This window comes from Prionailurus viverrinus, chromosome B2 (assembly GCF_022837055.1).
Source record: "Prionailurus viverrinus isolate Anna chromosome B2, UM_Priviv_1.0, whole genome shotgun sequence".
NCBI classification, from domain to species: domain Eukaryota; kingdom Metazoa; phylum Chordata; class Mammalia; order Carnivora; family Felidae; genus Prionailurus; species Prionailurus viverrinus.
Window position 1 is genome coordinate 68587772 of NC_062565.1, and position 16527 is coordinate 68604298.

Sequence of the window (16527 nt, forward strand, 5' to 3'; positions counted from 1 at the left end):
TTTAATATTTACAAGGATAAGAATTCCTTAATTTGAGAAAATAAAGTGACAACTTATGATTAACAAAAATATAAGTAGCTGTTACCTAAGAATAATACTTGACAGATCATAGTAAAGTCTTGTAACTGGAAGTAGAGAGAATCAGACCCTCCTCCTATATGCTGTACTGGGTGAGCACATTCTCATCACATTTACTATGGAAAGAGATTTCCAGAAATAATTCTTAGGGCAGTGACAAATTACCCGGTAATGATTTACAGTATTTAGTTGCTTAAGACAGTGACTTTGGAGAGTAGTTTTATTTCGTAGTTACTAAAATAAAAATTGCATGAGTTTGAGATTGAGGGAATTGAAAGAAATTAGAACATACTGAGCGTGTATGAACATGGCAGTGCTTTTTCTCTAAGGCATATATTTTTTTGATGAATTTAGAAGTTTTTTATTTCTACAAAAATTCTAGTAATGCTTTGAAGGTACTATAATATCTGTTATTGAGTCATCATGTTGGATTTTTGTTTGAATATTACTGTATCCCAAAATTACAAATGAAATACATATATTTTTGAATTTAGATCCTCTTTATATGTCCATCAGCAGAATTTCCTAAAATATTATCAAAATAGCTTTTTTTAAAAAAAAAAATCAGAAAGGAGCATATACTTGTAGGTAATTATGAGAATATTTGGCTGTGGATAGGATATTTATTTATTAGTCACCTCCTTGATTGATGGGAAGGCTTTATAAATGAGAAGAATGCTCATTTAACAGTTTTGACACTTTTATGTTTTCTTCAATGTAAAATATTTATTCACAGATTTTGCACCATTTTTGAACAATTCACGTAAGTCAATGGGTTGTAACTTATGAGCTAACTGGAAGATGGGTTAAAAATACTTTATAAAGTACTAACTTCTATTAAACTTTGTTTTGCTACAATTTTAAGTGGAGTTGTACTACATTAATGTTGGTTTGGCCATACTAAGATATTTAATTTGAGATTATGCTTTCATTTGGATCACTCCAAAATACATATGCAGAACAAAATTAATCTGTTGTTTTATGAAATTGTTTCCTTTTAAAAAAATAGCACTTTAAGCTGTGAATATGCACAGTTCTTATTGTAGCAAAACTCAATAAGCAGCTGATATTTTAGAATTAAGACTAACTTTAGGTGCTGGTTTCGAACACTGTTAGGGTATCAACATTTCACTCCAAAGACATCTGAATTTGTGTGATAATCTATACAGGTTTAATAGGATGCCCCCTAAGAGAAGAAGGAGATTATTCCGTGACTTGTATAGTGTCCTGTGATGCATGTTTTTGATAATTTAAAAGCTTTGAGTCATCTTAGCATACAGTAAATTTTTTTTGCAGTCAGTTGAGCAATAATGATTTGGATATAATACCATATTTGTTTGCCAACTTGTTGGACCTGATTTTTTTTTAAGTGCTTCTTGTAATTTATAGGGCCACATTTAAAACATTTCATACTTTAAAGGTGACACAATTGGATGTGAAAAAAAGTCGTTTATTAGTTTCAAACTTTAACAAATGTTTATTTTGACAGAGAGTGTGGGAGGGGCAGAGAGAGAGACCCAAGCAAGCTCTGTGATGCAGAACCCAGCTTGGGGCTCAATTCCACGAATTGCAGGGTCATGACCTGAGCTGAAATCAAGAGTTGGGTGCTTAACCAACTGAGCCACCCAGGTGCCCCTAGTTTCAGACTTTTAACATCCGTATCGTTGTACTTATTCAGATGAATATTTGTGGAAATTAAGGCTTCCTTAATGCAATGTTCAGTTCTCAACATTAGTTTAAAAAAAAGAAACTATCAAAGACTTTCCCTTGGATTTCTAAATTTTACCCAATATATTAAGGTACAGGAGGCTGTTATTTTAAAAGAAAAAAGGTTAATTTAACAAGTGGCCATCAGTATCCTAGTAAGTTCCCTGTCAGTTCGGTATTCTGTTACTGCTTAGGATGGAGGGAAAGTTTTTTTTCTTACGCTTTTAAAATTTCTTAATTTGGGGTTAGTATATTTTCTGCAAAGTAGGAAATTTTTAAAAGTTAAAATGGAAACACTAAACTGTAAGTAGTTTGGAGGAACAAAGAGTAAATGAACTCATGTCTATGAACATGCTGCAGGCGGTGTGTCTCTTTAAAGTCACTAACAAAACTGGGCTTTGGTGTCATTCTTTCCTAGGCATGTGCAGCTTTGCTAACTGCTTTTTGCTTTCTCTGGTTTGCACAGAAATAAATTCAGTTGCTATAAAGCCTTTGCTATTGGTGTTAAAAGTAGAATAAGAGTGTTTTCATCCTTTCAGTATTTGGAAATTCTTACAAAAGCCATGTGGCCTTCTTGACTTACATATATTCTATAATTTTTCATTGACATACTTAAGCATTTCAGTGAGGTTCTTAATTGAGCTGCAGTAAACGGTTGGTCTACTTTTAAAGTTGTGAGTAAAAAGCATATTAAACAGACTTTCTGAAATTATGCTGCTGAAACTGCAAAATTATTGCCCAGGGAAGTGTTTGTATTCGTAGATAAAATAAAAACCTAACTGTTTTGTAATGAAAATTGAGCAAGGGGAAAAAATTGATATGAGTGCCGGGTCCAGTACTAGCAGAAAAGCAAGGGTTTTTCTTTTCTTTTCTTTTCTTTTTTATGACAAAACCAAATATTATATACTTCCCACTTATTTCAGTGGATTTTATCCCAAGAGAAAGAGGATTTCAGGAAAGTTCATGCTTAACTCTTTCAGTTTTTTTGTTGTTGTCATGAAGTTGTCTAGTAGTGGTAGTAGTAAAATATCTGTTCTGGCCAGTTTAAATCCCAAAATCAGTTGGCAAAAGAGCAAACTTTTGTCTTCCACTTTTCTGAGGAAATAGTAATTAGATTGACAGGTATCTATAATTCTTCACGTTTGTGAAATTACCATTCATTTGTTTTATCATGGATAGTCTCATGAAAGTTATTCTGTGGCCTTCAGCTTTGAACTCTTCGGAGGAAAATTGTAAATCCTAGCAAATAATACTGGTTTGCTTTTCTTATTTTAGGTTACTGATACAGACGTTTGTGGGAATCTGCTGGGGCTTGTTTGTTGTTGGTGTTACGGCGGGGGTGAGGGGGAGCGGTGTGTGTGTATATGTGTACTTGCGATGTTAAGCAACATCTTTAGGGAAAGAAAATTCTAAGAGATCACACTCTACGTTTTATTCACCTCTAAGTAATTGATATTTACATGTGTTTTAGATTTACTATTAGGAACCCCTCTTCTTCTCTTACAAAATGTGTGGTGCATTTTAGGAGTAAAGGCTGTTTGCGTTCTCCCCTGGGCTGCTGGTGTAACTTCCCTTGCTTGTTCTTTGTAATAGCTCAGCAGAACCCAGCGTCTCAGCTTCCTGCCAGGCAGCAGGAGATCGAAATGAACCGACAGCAGCGCTTCTTCCGCATCCCATTCATCCGCCCTGCCGACCAGTACAAAGACCCGCAGAATAAGAAAAAAGGCTGGTGGTACGCGCACTTTGATGGCCCGTGGATTGCCCGGCAGATGGAACTCCATCCTGACAAGCCTCCCATCCTGCTTGTGGCTGGTGTGTGTGAGTCACGTGGAAAAAGGATTATAAACCCTCTGAAGGAAACAGCCTAATATACAATATTAATAATCCATTAAATTTCAGGACTGAGGGATGGAGTTTTGCAGTTAAATTAGACTTCCAGTTACTTGAGGATTAATTTATGATGTGAAATTGTTTGGATTAATTATGTCCTCGTAGAACACATAGAAACTTGTCTGTGTCCTTAGAGCCTTATCATTGGTATTTAATTATATCAGTTGATTTATAATTGTTTAAAGAAATGTAGCATTTTTATTAAGGTTGATAACGTGTTTGATCAACTGCAGTGTTAGTACTTTCTGAAAGGGTCCTTGGTGGAAGACAAATTTAACTTGTTTCTGGTGAACTTATTAAGGAGATTTCTGTCTTAGAGGAAGAAAACAAAGTTTTAAAAGTTCTCAATTCTGTGAGAATTGGTAACTCTTTCAGGTATAAAGTCTATAATAAGCACCTCTAAAGAGATACATGCTTAATTCTCTGATGTCTCACCTGCGCAGGGAAGGATGACATGGAGATGTGTGAGCTGAATCTTGAAGAGACAGGCCTGACTCGAAAGCGTGGTGCTGAGATTTTGCCAAGACAGTTTGAAGAAATTTGGGAACGCTGCGGAGGTATCCAGTACCTCCAGAATGCAATTGAGAGCAAACAGGCAAGGCCCACGTATGCGACGGCCATGCTGCAGAACCTGTTAAAGTAGATGGTGCACCTGACCTGACGGCTGGGAGCCAGGCTGGGGCACTAAGTAGGGTGTGTGCCCCCCGAGATTTGACCTTTCTGTGACCGTGTTAGAACTGCTGATACAAAGTGAACAGATTTTATTAATCATGGCTTTTTGTTAATTTAAGGTAAATTATGGTAGTGAACTTGGGACCTAAAAATTGTTTTCGTGTATCCAACTATAACTGTTAAACCTCTCCTCCCTCTAATACTGGTTAACACTTGGACAGATTCTGACATTTCTCATTCTTTGCCAACAGACTACCTGAAGTCCATTGTAATTGTTCTCTAGGAAAGGAAATGTTTTAAAAACTCAAAATACTGACTTTGCAAGGATGGCACAGAACCATATAACTGGAATAATGAAACCTTAGGTTAAATTTTCTTGTGAAAATTAAGGCACTTAATCAAGGCACTGATGCTTTGATCTGGAATGCTGTGTACTTTTTTAATTCACTTTTTCAGAAATTGATGGATATTTCCATTGAAAGTGGAAAATTTTTTTTCCTCCTGCTTTGTGGTGTGGCTTAGTTTGAGTAAAGCAATTCACCTGAACTTCTAGAATTCTAGAAAAGAGCCTGAATGTATTTGATGTACTCTGCGATAAAGAAAGTACTCACAGATTTATTTTTCTTTTGTATCATGTTTTGTTGCTATGTAAGAATATTTTCTTACAGTCCGTGGGCAAATAAAGGAAATTCAGGCCATTTCAGTGCTTAAAAGTTTTGAGATAACTTGTTTCATTTAGAAAAGGAAATAGGTTTTTGGTGGCAATGTGGCTTAACTGGACTGAATTCAAATTATTCTTTCAACTTCATCTCAGTTGCAATTTTTGTATCAGAATCTTGTCCAAGTTGTTTCGTATGATTTAAGCTAGTGTTCTGTTTCAAAATATCTTTGTTTTTGAAAATGTCTAGTGTCTTTTTTGGCCTTGAGATTTTGGTAATTATAGAACTGTTTTGTAAGCTTTGTAATTCAAAAGCCCAGTACTTGGTAATTGCTTATTTCATGTAACTGACGATTTAATTTTTTTCTTTGTGTGTTAGTTTTGATCAAATGTCAGCAGTTTCAAATTTAATATTTATGACGTTATATTAGGAATTTGGAGACAAAAATACATCATGGAGTTATGCTGATATAATGATAGTGAGTCGTGTTTGTATTTTAGAATAAAATTAGAAAAATAAAATTATTCTCTGTACTTTTCCCCCTGATTTTTAAAGACCCTAGCCTTTGAAATGATTTCCAGTGATTGTTTTTTCTAGAAAGAGTACCTCAGTCAGGAAGATCTTTCCCAGCTGATTAGATTAATGCTTGTGAGAGCCACACACTTTTTTCTGAATTGTTTCTCTCATAAGATGTGTCTTAGTACAGAAATATTTATTTATTATGATACTGTGCAAATGATTGTCTCCTGTTAAAGAAATTAAATTGTCCTATCTGTGCTATTGGGAATGTGAATAGGATTATCTTTTGAAGGCTGTATTACTGTGGAGATTCACCCACCCTTGGGTTATTTGGTCCCTGTGATTGGTGCAGAAGGTCTGGTTACTGAAAATAAATGACCTGTTCTCTCTCTTCTCATCACTTGCCTTTAATTGGTGTTTTTATTTGTATAGGATAGTGAATGATGAGCTTAACTCGTAGCAAATAGAGTCCTTGAAGAAAATTTAATAACCAAATTGACTTTTAATGACTTATCCCTTTAGTACTGTTTTCAGAAGGAGTTTTATGTATCTCCTAGATACATTTAAGTACTAGATGAAAACCCATCAAACAGGTTAAAATTACTGTAATGAAAGAACTTAATGTTTGAAGAATTTGTAAGACATTTATCACAGCAAAGCACTGTTGCAAGTCTTTCATTTTTTATTTTAATAGCTAATAAAATTACAGTTTTAAGCTATTTTGTTGCTAATTATGTCACACAGCTGTCCTAGAACTTATCTATTTAAAGTTGTCTCCTGAGTTAATTTTGGCTACCAGGAGAATTGCCCTAATTCAGATAGATTTACAGTAACCTACATATAATAGATACACACGTGCACACACACACACACACACACACACACACACACACACTCCCCTTTGCTGGAAAAATTTGGGAGCCTGTCAGCCTTTAAAAGAAGTAGCAGAAATGGTGTTCTAAAAGATGTGGATATGGCTGCTTTACAGTGTTCACAGTCAAACCCATAAACGTGTGAAAACTATAGGAATCAAAAGTCAGTTTCTATTTAATGTCATTTGAATTGAGATTTAAAATTTGAAATTTCAACCAGTGTACTGTATATTAAGAACTAATCTCTTTTTAAAAAAAATTTTTTGAATGTTTGTTTATTTTTGAGAGAGAGACAGAGCATGAGCGGGGGAGGGGCAGAGAGAGAGGGAGACACAGAACCTGAAACAGGCTACAGGCTCTGAGCTGACAGCACAGAGCCTGACACAGGGCTTGAACTCACGGACCGTGAGATCATGACCTGAGTCAAAGACAGACGGACACTCAGCTGGCTGAGCCACCCAGGCGCCCAAGAACTAATCTTCTCTTAATGGGTTTTCTTACTCAGTACATGTTCCTTCCTTAGTGTATACTTTACAAAAGTAGACATACATAAAATACTAAGAATGAGAAGGTAAAACTCAATTTGATTATAATGTAATTCCTAATTCCACTAACACATTTGAGATATGTATTATGAGCTATGGGTATGCACTGAGAGAAAGGAAGTTTCTTTAGTACACACATGTCAAGAGAACAGTGAATTTTCTTTGTTGTAAAGTTGAGTAGATGGCACCTTCTCAAAGGATTATGTGAGGAAAAAATAAAATAATGCACGTAGGAGTATAAGCCTACACAAGAGACATTCTATTGTAACTTACATTCTGCTTCCTATAATGTCTTTTTAATAGGTCATTCTTTCCTGTAACACAGTGAACACTTTTGTTTTGCAAACAACAAAGAAAATATAATCTTACGTGGAAAATAGGTAGGTGGTATTTGTGGAAGCTTAGCTAGAGAATAGAAGAAACAGGCAGGAATAATGAGGATTAATTGTAGAGCTCTATTAATTGGATTTTTAAAAAAATATTTTAATTCACAGATTATTACTATGGTTCTCAGGGGATCCAGATACGTAGCTCTTTGGTTTCTTTTTGTGAAGGACTGTAAGAGTACTTGGATAAGTAGAATAAATATTTATTGAATGAATCATCAGTTAATACAATGTTAGTGGTTGGTTTGCCTCCTTTTACAGAGGAGGTAAAAGAAATCCAGAGGGATCAAGTAATTTAATTCTAGACCATGAACGAGATATAAATGTTTTTGCTCCAATCATGTGGAACAAAAAGAATAAAAAAAAATTGTTTTGAGTAGCCCCCTGTAGATTTACAAAGGGTTGTTCCTTTGTCATTCCACATCTCCAGAAGGTGTGACATATTCTATGTTTCATTACCAGAAATAACAAGTATTGAGAGTTTATTTCTCCCGGAAGACAAACTAACAAGGGAGGAGAAGCCAGAAGATACTAAAAATGAGAATAAGGACAAGTCGAGGGAACAGTTGTAACAATAAGGAAAGAGAAGAGGAACAGTGATGGAAGAGAAAGAAATGGGTCTTCCCCTGAAAACTCTACTTCCCCAGGTTGAACAACACTGATACATTTTAGGTGACAAAGCACTCCTGATCTTTGCTGAGTTTTAGAGTGAATTATATGTAATATAGAAGCAGAACCTGTGGTTATTAAAACTTGGGTCACAGTAGACCTGGTGTATAAATTCTTAGCATATAGAAATGGCACCGCCACACTGGAGAAGACGAGCAGTGAGTAGACATTCTGTGCGTAAGCCTCATGGAGGGATAGAGTTGGACAGACTCTGAGAGGTAGAGTCTACCCACGTCAGTACCAGATCATTGAATACAGTTAAGTTCAGTTCACATCAGTGTATTCTTCCTTCCCCATCACCAACTTAATAGATGAAGTAAGTTTGGTTGTCAGACTTTCCAGAAATCTTTCAAAAGATAATCAGGAAAAAAAATGTACATTAAAATGAGAATCTTTAATCCTAATTTGTATCTATGCAGAATCTCACCTTCAGACCTCAGATTGGCTTATTGTCCATTTTCTTCTCACTTTTGAAAATCCATCTAATTGCAACTGTTAATTTTTCCTCATTTCCTTAAAAATGTATATCTGATTATTTCCTAAAATACTGATGTACTGGAAATAGAAATAATAAATGCCATCTATGTAGAACTTCCTCTTGCATCTTGTGCTTTTAATACAGTTACAGCGTGTTAACAATTATAAGCATTACATTTGTTGCCTCACGTCTCAGATGGAATCAATTGGAGAAGTCTGGGGTCCTGAGCTGGAACCCCTGTGCTAGATGGCTGTGGGAAGAGGCAATGGAACTCAGGTGACTGACTGGAATATCCTTGAGTTTTGGTCCTAAACTTTTATGGGTTTCCCACCCAGGGAACAAACAGGACTGACCATATGTGGTCTACAACTACTCACATTGACTATGATGAAGTTTTGGGGTAATGGGGGTTCATGGGGTCTAGAGCCAACGGCCAAGAAAGAATTCTTGAAGACCTCTTTGGTGCAAGAAAAGGTGATTTACTAGAGCGTGGGGGCAAGATCCATGGGCAAGAAGAGCTGCATGGGGTCATAACAGGTAACTCCTTATATACCCTCAGGTTGGGAGGGGGTCAGGGATAGAACAAATCTCTAAGGAATTTTGGAAGCAAGGTTTCCAGGACCTTGAGGGGCTAGCTGTTGCTAGGGAAACACCATTTATTACCTTTTAATAAAACCTCAGTCATGAGACCCCTAAGATGTATATCAGGGGGCTTGGAGTATGATTGCTAGCATATATCTTTGGGCAGTTGGGATAAAGGAAGTAGACTTACAGGATCCTTGAGGTTGGGATAATGTTAAGCCAAGATTGCCTTTTGCCCCCAGCAAAATATCATCATCGAGGAAGCTGAGCTCCTAGAAGGAGGTCAGTGGGCTGTAGGCAGTAAGGGAATTTGATTTTACATTTGCCTTAGTTTCCCACATTACCATGGCAAGCACTTAAATCCCTTTCCTTGGTTCTTGGGCAGCCAGGAGTGTCCGAGGAATATCACCCATATTCCACCTGGGGGGTGGGGGGTGCTGTTAGACTGTATTTTGCTCTCAGCTTGCCCCACGCTCCCTCATCAACTAGAGAAAACCCAAATCTTGGCTACCTTTCCCCAGGTCCTTACCAATCTGTGACGTGACAAAGGAAGTAAAATCTAGGGATCCAAAGAAGAGGCCTTCTTGCTGAGACTTTGAATGTAGATAGTCTCCATAGGCTACTTCCTGCCTCTCATTTGGAACCTAATGATCCAGGTGGGGTTTCTGAGAGTGCAGGTCAACAGCTCTTCTCTGGCTGGTTGGAAAAGACCAATCTGAAAAGTGGGTGATCCAGTGAGTGAGAGACACTGACTTCAAAGCAGGACCCTTTTTAACAGAATGAAGTGTTCGCCTACTTCTCTTTCCCCATCAAAAACTACATTCCTTACTCTTGTTAGAGCACAACTGAAATGTAGAGGGTGGAGGGCACATTATGAGGAGGTGATAGTGTTAGAATTTAATTTTTTCTCTTGATGGAATCGTTTTCAAGTGCTTTTGGTTGGCCTATCATGCTTCTAACAATCGTATTTTCCCTTGGGTTCCAGAGATAAGTGAGTAGGTACGTCTCCTACCACCGTTCTTTGTGGCACTTGATCACCATGTCACAGTTTGAATTCCTTCTCCCAAATCACAGGTCCTCACTTTAGGGGACGATTGGGGGTGGGAATAGGGTTGAGAGCCATGCATTTCTGAGGCCAACAGGAGTGAATTTGCAAGGGTTTGTAACCAGGAGGGGATACCACTTCCCAAAAGAATATGTCTTCATTAGGAAATACTTGTTTTTATTCTTGAAGTTTTACTGCTAAAATGGTGCTGCCAACGTTGAATATTTTCTCATCTTTTGGTAGCATTAAAATCATGCTTAAAATCATGTGTCATAATCCATAAAGCAAATCCAGGGAACAGCTACTAAAACACAGATCCATTTTATTAAAAATCTATGAATATAGTGCTTACATTTTATTGAAATTAAGGTTTTGCAGCAAATATATTAGTAGTGGAACATTTGAAATAGATACAGAGAAATCATTTTTCATTAAGTAGCGCGTTTAAAAACTGACTAAACTGGATTACTTTGATGCCAATCTACCTGTGCACACAGCAAAGTTAATGTCAAGAAGTATTCAATAGAATTATTAAATTTTAGGAAGACAGTTCTCTGTGGTGGAAAATAGGAATTGGTTATGTCACAAAGTACAATGTAATTTTCCCCCCCCAACATAGTGTCTTCCTTTAAAATAGCTTTATGCGGGGGGTGCCTGGGTGGCTCAGTTGGTTGAGCGTCTGACTCTTGGTTTTGGCCCAGCTCATGATCTCACGGTTTTGTGGGTTCGGGCCCCACACTGGGCTCTGTGCTGACAGCATGGAACCTGCTAGGGATTCTCTCTCTCCCTCTCTCTCTGCCCCTCCTCCACTCATGCTGTCTCTGTCCCTCTCAAAAATAAAGTTAAAAAAAATAGCTTTATGTGGTAACAAGAAAAGTTAGATTTCCCATAGTATATATATCTGAATGCCAGTTCCTTTTTCTATTAAAGGAACAATTCAGAAATTATTGGCAACAAAACGATCTACTGTGCAAGCACTAATTTCTTGTAAAACTAGTGTGCCGAAGAACTGAAGGTGTGTGTGTGTGTGTGTGTGCGCGCGCGCGCGCGTGCGTTACAGACATTAAAGTGCAGAGCATATATACCCTCACCACTGTTTACATACTGGATACATCTGTGTTTCAGAGAGATCTGCATGTCCTTGCATACATGTATTTCACGTGCACTGTAACACATGAAGAGCTTTGCTTTCTGATATATTGTTCAGCCTCCCCAAAACAATAGGTAAGTTGCACTTGTAAATGATCTGTGAGTAGTGTTTTGAGGGCAGCTGGAAGCAAACCTGGTTTGCTGTCACGACTATCGGTCAGTGATTGTGTTTTGCGCTTTGATAATAAGCATCTTTTTTATGCGGGAATTACCAGTCATCAAGTTCACAATTCTTCCCTATTTGAAATATGGTGTGTGTTGTTTCTCAATGTTGACTATATGCCTGGATTCGGATGACCGGTAAATATGCCTGCCTGTGTTTTCAGAATTTTCACAGAGTGGACACAATTTTCCTTGAGAAAGCAGTCCATTTCTCTTGAGACAGATTAAATTATAATCTGCATATTTTTAGTTCTTAATTTCCTTCCCAATCTTGATAGTTAAATTCTTCATATCCTTCAGCCAGTAATTCAGAATCTCTTTTCCTGATTATCTGGAAGAGAAATAGTTTCAAGAGCTTACGAAATGCCATCTGAGGTCAAATCAATATTTCATTCTAATATTGCCTCTGCTGGTGTTTGAAAGAGTATGCTTGCCATTTACGATATCTTCTTTGAAAGGTTTGGGGATGCCCTCCAAAATATTCCTAACTTTATAACCTAGTAGGAACGTATTCCATCTCTTCTTAAACCCATTTAGATTCTCAGGCTGAAGCATCTCTTAAAGCAGAGGGGGCAGTTTGTGAATTAAAGTCACCACCTTCCCTTCCAACCTCAGCAAACATGATTATTCCATGCTGCTGCTTCATTTGAAATGTGGTCCTTAAATCTACCTGGCACTCTAGGATTTACTTAGTGTTTGCTTCATCCTGGACATTTTATTAATACAGACATGGTGTTTCGTTGTCATTTTATGGCTCAAGACTGAACTTCTTCTGTCTTTCCAATTTCCTTTGTTTCAGGAAATAAATACGGCACACATTATTCCCGTGTGCACCTGGCTACACGGAATTATGATTAGTATTTGGTGTGGTTGCCTCAGCATCCTTGATTGTATATTGATGGTAATAACTTGTTTCAAGTACAAGCTTTGATGTGTTTGTTTCCATCCAACACTATAGATCTCGGGTAGAGTGGGAACTGGCTGATTATCACTCATTTTTACAAAACATCAAAGACTAGGTACAATTTTTGAAACTAGGCAATTTTAGGATAAAAGTTGTCCAAGGTATTTTCTCAGAAGGTATGTTTTTTAATCTCTATATTTAACCTGGTTAGAGATAAGTTATTTCCCTTTGTAAAACAGAATTATTTTAGTCAAATAAGTTGGATGAATATTTTGAAAGGGATACCTAGGACACTGGAAGGAATATTTGAGGATGAAATTATAGGAATTTTTGAAGTTACCCATTGTTCACAAATCATGTGTCTTCTATATATTTCTCTACATAAATTTTTGCTTTCGCTCATTGTTTGAAATCAAAAGAAGATACAAGAATATGCATAAAATGATTCAGTTCCAAGAATATGAGTTATGAAAATTTCAATCTGTTGCAATGCATTTGATAAATGGCATGTATATTTTTATAAGAAAAAGTGAATAAAACACTTGGCTTGTTTTTCTGTTATTTTATTATTTTGTCTACACATTTCAGATAATGCCAGCCCTCTGTCTCTATCTTCCTTGCACCAACAAACCCCCTTACAATACCCCCTGCCCTTACGTACTCAATTAAAAAGCCCGGCAAATAAAGGCAAAGTGCTCTTTCTTATCTCTCTTTAAAACGAGAGTCAGACCTAGAAATAGTTTAAATTTTCTTAAAAATTCAGTAAAACCAACATGTAAAAGTATTACTTTACCTTGTTATTTTGCTGACGTTGGAATTTTTTAACACTAGTTTTGTATGCTTGATTTTTAGAGTGACCTGGTGACCTACAAAAGAAAGCAAAAATATGGTATTTTATTTCCTGGGCTTATCAACATTGAGAGAAACTACAACTTGCTACTATTTTCGCTTTAAAATGATGACAACAATGAAAATGGATCGCCCATTTTTGCAGGTGCTGCCAGTGAGAGTTGAAGAAGTGTGCTCTCTGCTTCTGCCCCTGAGTCTCACCTCCCAGTTGGCTCACCGTTCTTGGGCAGCGGTCTCGGAAGGCCTGAACAGAGCTCGAGAGAAAGATGAGGGATAACTTCATCTCGCAAAAAGTGGAATTATTTCTTTTGTGAGTTATTTTTACAGTCATGAGTCGTGGTTGTTGAACAACAACCACGTGTAATGACATTTGTTTGTACAATTTAAAAACAAAAGTTACTTTATAATTTGATGTATATAATTCCACATTTTTTAACATACATATTATACAATTTCTGATGGTAGTGTATACACCTTTTGCACCTTGCCCTTTCCCTCTCTACATTATAAAATGGGTATAATATTTGGGGGATGTTCTGTGACATATATTCATTCCCTTATCAGTAAACTGTTTTCTTTCTCCCAACATTCTGTCCATAATAATTTCAGGGAAAGGCGTAGAGATGGTATCACTATAGGAGGAAGGAAGCTGCTATCCTGGAGGTGTAGTCTGAGGAAATAAGTTCCTTGTTCCTTCAGCATGTTTGGTTCCTACTTGCCCTGGTTGGGTGATTTGGAGGCTCTGAGAATACTAAGGGATGTGTAGGTGTGTGGGGTCAGAACTGAGAGATCACAGGTGAGGTAAATATGAGGATAGAGGCTTTCCACAGGGCCTGGTGAGGCAGGGAGTCTCCACCCCCCCCCACCCCCCCACTCCCCATACATCTAGATACCATCTTGGAGAAAGGATAGGAAGGGAAAAGATTTTTAAGGCTGATTATATATTCCAAAGGAACTGAGTTGCCTAAAGTGATTGCTTCAATTGTTAATCAGATGAAGTTTTAAAAATTGGATTGGACTATATTAAACTCTAACTCCTCCCTCTCTTGGCTCCTCCCCTCACCCCCACTCCTTCTCCATCCAGTGGAGAAAGTGCTGCTAAGGGAGTTAGGAAGAGCTACAAGAGATGAAAAATGGACCCCTCCCCCATCTGAGGTGTAGCAAGTGAGTAAATCTGGGATCTTACTGTAGTAAGACAAGTACTTCCTTATTATAAAACTCTCCTCAGAGATGTCACTTTGCATCATCATTTCCTTAATCTGGCTCCTGTATTAGGAGCCTATTAAATTAGGCCCATTAAGCTGAAGGACAAAGTGAAAAGTTTTAGATCTGAGGAGGAAAAGTCATAATTTATTTACTATTAGATCTAGATTTGTATTTTTGGAATATGTATAATAATTGTGATTAATGAAAGTCAAACTCATTAAGCTTTTAAAAAAGAGACCTTTGAAAATGAAAATTTTGTTTATTCTTGGGAGAATTTTTGTCAAGTTCCATACAACTGAATCTATCTACAGAACATCTACAATTGAAGGAAAGGAAAAACGTATGGAGTACAGTCATAAATACTGAATGGGGGAAAAGAAGGAAGAATAAAGGTGAAAATACAATGAATGAAGGCTTGGCAGTGGAATGACAAAGAAAACAAACTGAAAATGTTTGTTGTAACTCAATGGACTCATCTGTTCAGCAAGGCCCTTGCCCTCAGTACAATTTCCCATCTCTCCCTTCATTTTCAGGTAGACTAACAAAATCGCAGCTGAGTTTACAATTCTTGAGAGGGTGCTGCTTTCGGTGTTACATCACTTTCATGTCCTCCACCCATGTGCTTCTGCGTTTGGGCTTGCATTCCAGACAGGGAATCTCAGGTTGTGTTTAGGGGGCTGCCCTTTGTGGATAATCATCAACCAGCTCCAACCATGCTAGAGGCTGGGTCGTTTATCCCGAAGAGCGTCTAATTTATCCCTCACCTAAACCAGTGGATGTATTCTGATTATCCCCCTTATCTGAATGAGAAATTTGAGGTTTAATGTTGTCCAAGGTCACAACTAGTTGGGGTAGAGCTGGAATTTTAATTCCAAAGCCTCCAGATTTCATCACTGTCTTTGTCTATGGTTGATAAGGTCTTAAATTGTCATGTAAGTAAACCTCATATACGTAAACTGTCAGAGTCACATAAACGGTGGCATCCTGTGAGGAGCAGGAGGAGGTGGCAAGGATGCAGGGGGGCCCTCAGCACCACTATGCTCAGGGGTCTTCCACGCTGACTGAGGCAGTGCGCGAGGGCAATGGGAATTGTCCTCATGCTGAGGAGATCTGAGTTTAGCATTTAACACCGAGCAATTCTTGAGGCATCTGGGTGGCCCAGTCGGTTAAGCATCTGACTTCGGGTCAGGTCATGATCTCGCGGTCCGTGAGTTCGAGGTCCACATTGGGCTCTGAGCTGTGACAAGCCCAGCATCAGGTTCTGTGCTGACCGCTCAGAGCCTGAAGCCTGCTTTGGATTCTGTGTCTCCTGCTCTCTCTGTTCCCCCTCTGCTCATGCTTTCTGTCTCTCTCTCAAAAATAAACATTAAGAAAAAAAAATAACACTGAGCAGTTCTTCTTTCCACTGTTAACTGGAATAGTAGCTGAGTGCATCTGTCATTCCACATATGCGCTATGCTTTTCCTTACATCTTTGAGTGAACCATACAAAATTGCCAATATTTGATGATTTGTTAACTGACAGAATGGTAATGCCACACAGTTGAACCTACTATACTTATAAGTACATAGTTTAATTATTAGGTTATTACATAAACAAGGTCTATTATTCTGCAATTTACTTTTCTCATTTAATCAAATGTCTTTTTTTTTTTTTCCCTATGGCAGCTCCCATAGAGCTATATCATTGCTTTCTAACTGCTGTGTTCCTTAGTGACTGACACACTATGCATGATTTAACTCTTTCTCCATAGATGGGCATGATTCAAAGCAATGATGCTGCAAACATTTCTATAAACACATCTTAGTGCACAAATGCAGTTATTTTTGTAGGAATAATTGTCTAAAAGTAGAGTATCTGAATCAAATGAAAACTTTCATGGTACTAACAAATATTTCTTGATAAAAGGTTTTTCTAATTTATACATCCACCAGCAATGCTTGATAAACTCATTTTCCCTGGGGGTGCCTGGGTGGCTCAGTCGGTTAAGCACCTGACTCATGATTTCCGCTCAGGTCATGATCTCACCGTTCGTGGGTTGGAGCCCCGCGTCGGACTCTGTGCTGAGAGCTCAGAGCCTGGAGCCTGCTTCGGATTCTGTGTCTCCCTCTCTCTCTCTCTCTGCCCCTCCACTGCTCGCACTCTGTCTCTCTCT

General features: G+C 37.7%; 2 protein-coding genes across 6 annotated transcripts in view; one reads left to right on the forward strand and one right to left on the reverse strand.

The window, feature by feature from the left end:
* The window catches only part of MYO6 (myosin VI), a 147233-nt gene extending 138641 nt beyond the window's left edge, over positions 1 to 8592 (forward strand). Inside the window, exons 31-33 of one of the 4 annotated variants that reach the window (XM_047858979.1) lie at positions 815 to 841; positions 3379 to 3603; positions 4119 to 8592. In XM_047858979.1, coding sequence (XP_047714935.1) covers positions 815 to 841; positions 3379 to 3603; positions 4119 to 4318 — 452 coding nt within the window. In that variant the 3' untranslated portion in view covers positions 4319 to 8592. The remainder of the gene's footprint in view (positions 1 to 814; positions 842 to 3378; positions 3604 to 4118) is intronic. The other 3 variants (XM_047858981.1, XM_047858982.1, XM_047858983.1) reach the window with 3 other exon arrangements.
* A 3074-nt stretch (positions 8593 to 11666) lies between these two features.
* IMPG1 (interphotoreceptor matrix proteoglycan 1) overlaps positions 11667 to 16527 on the reverse strand; it is a 132502-nt gene continuing 127641 nt past the window's right edge. For both annotated transcript variants that reach the window (XM_047860032.1, XM_047860031.1), the window contains 2 exons: positions 13111 to 13183; positions 11667 to 11744 (listed from right to left, as the gene is read on the reverse strand). In XM_047860032.1, the coding sequence (XP_047715988.1) occupies positions 11667 to 11744; positions 13111 to 13183 (151 nt within the window). The remainder of the gene's footprint in view (positions 11745 to 13110; positions 13184 to 16527) is intronic.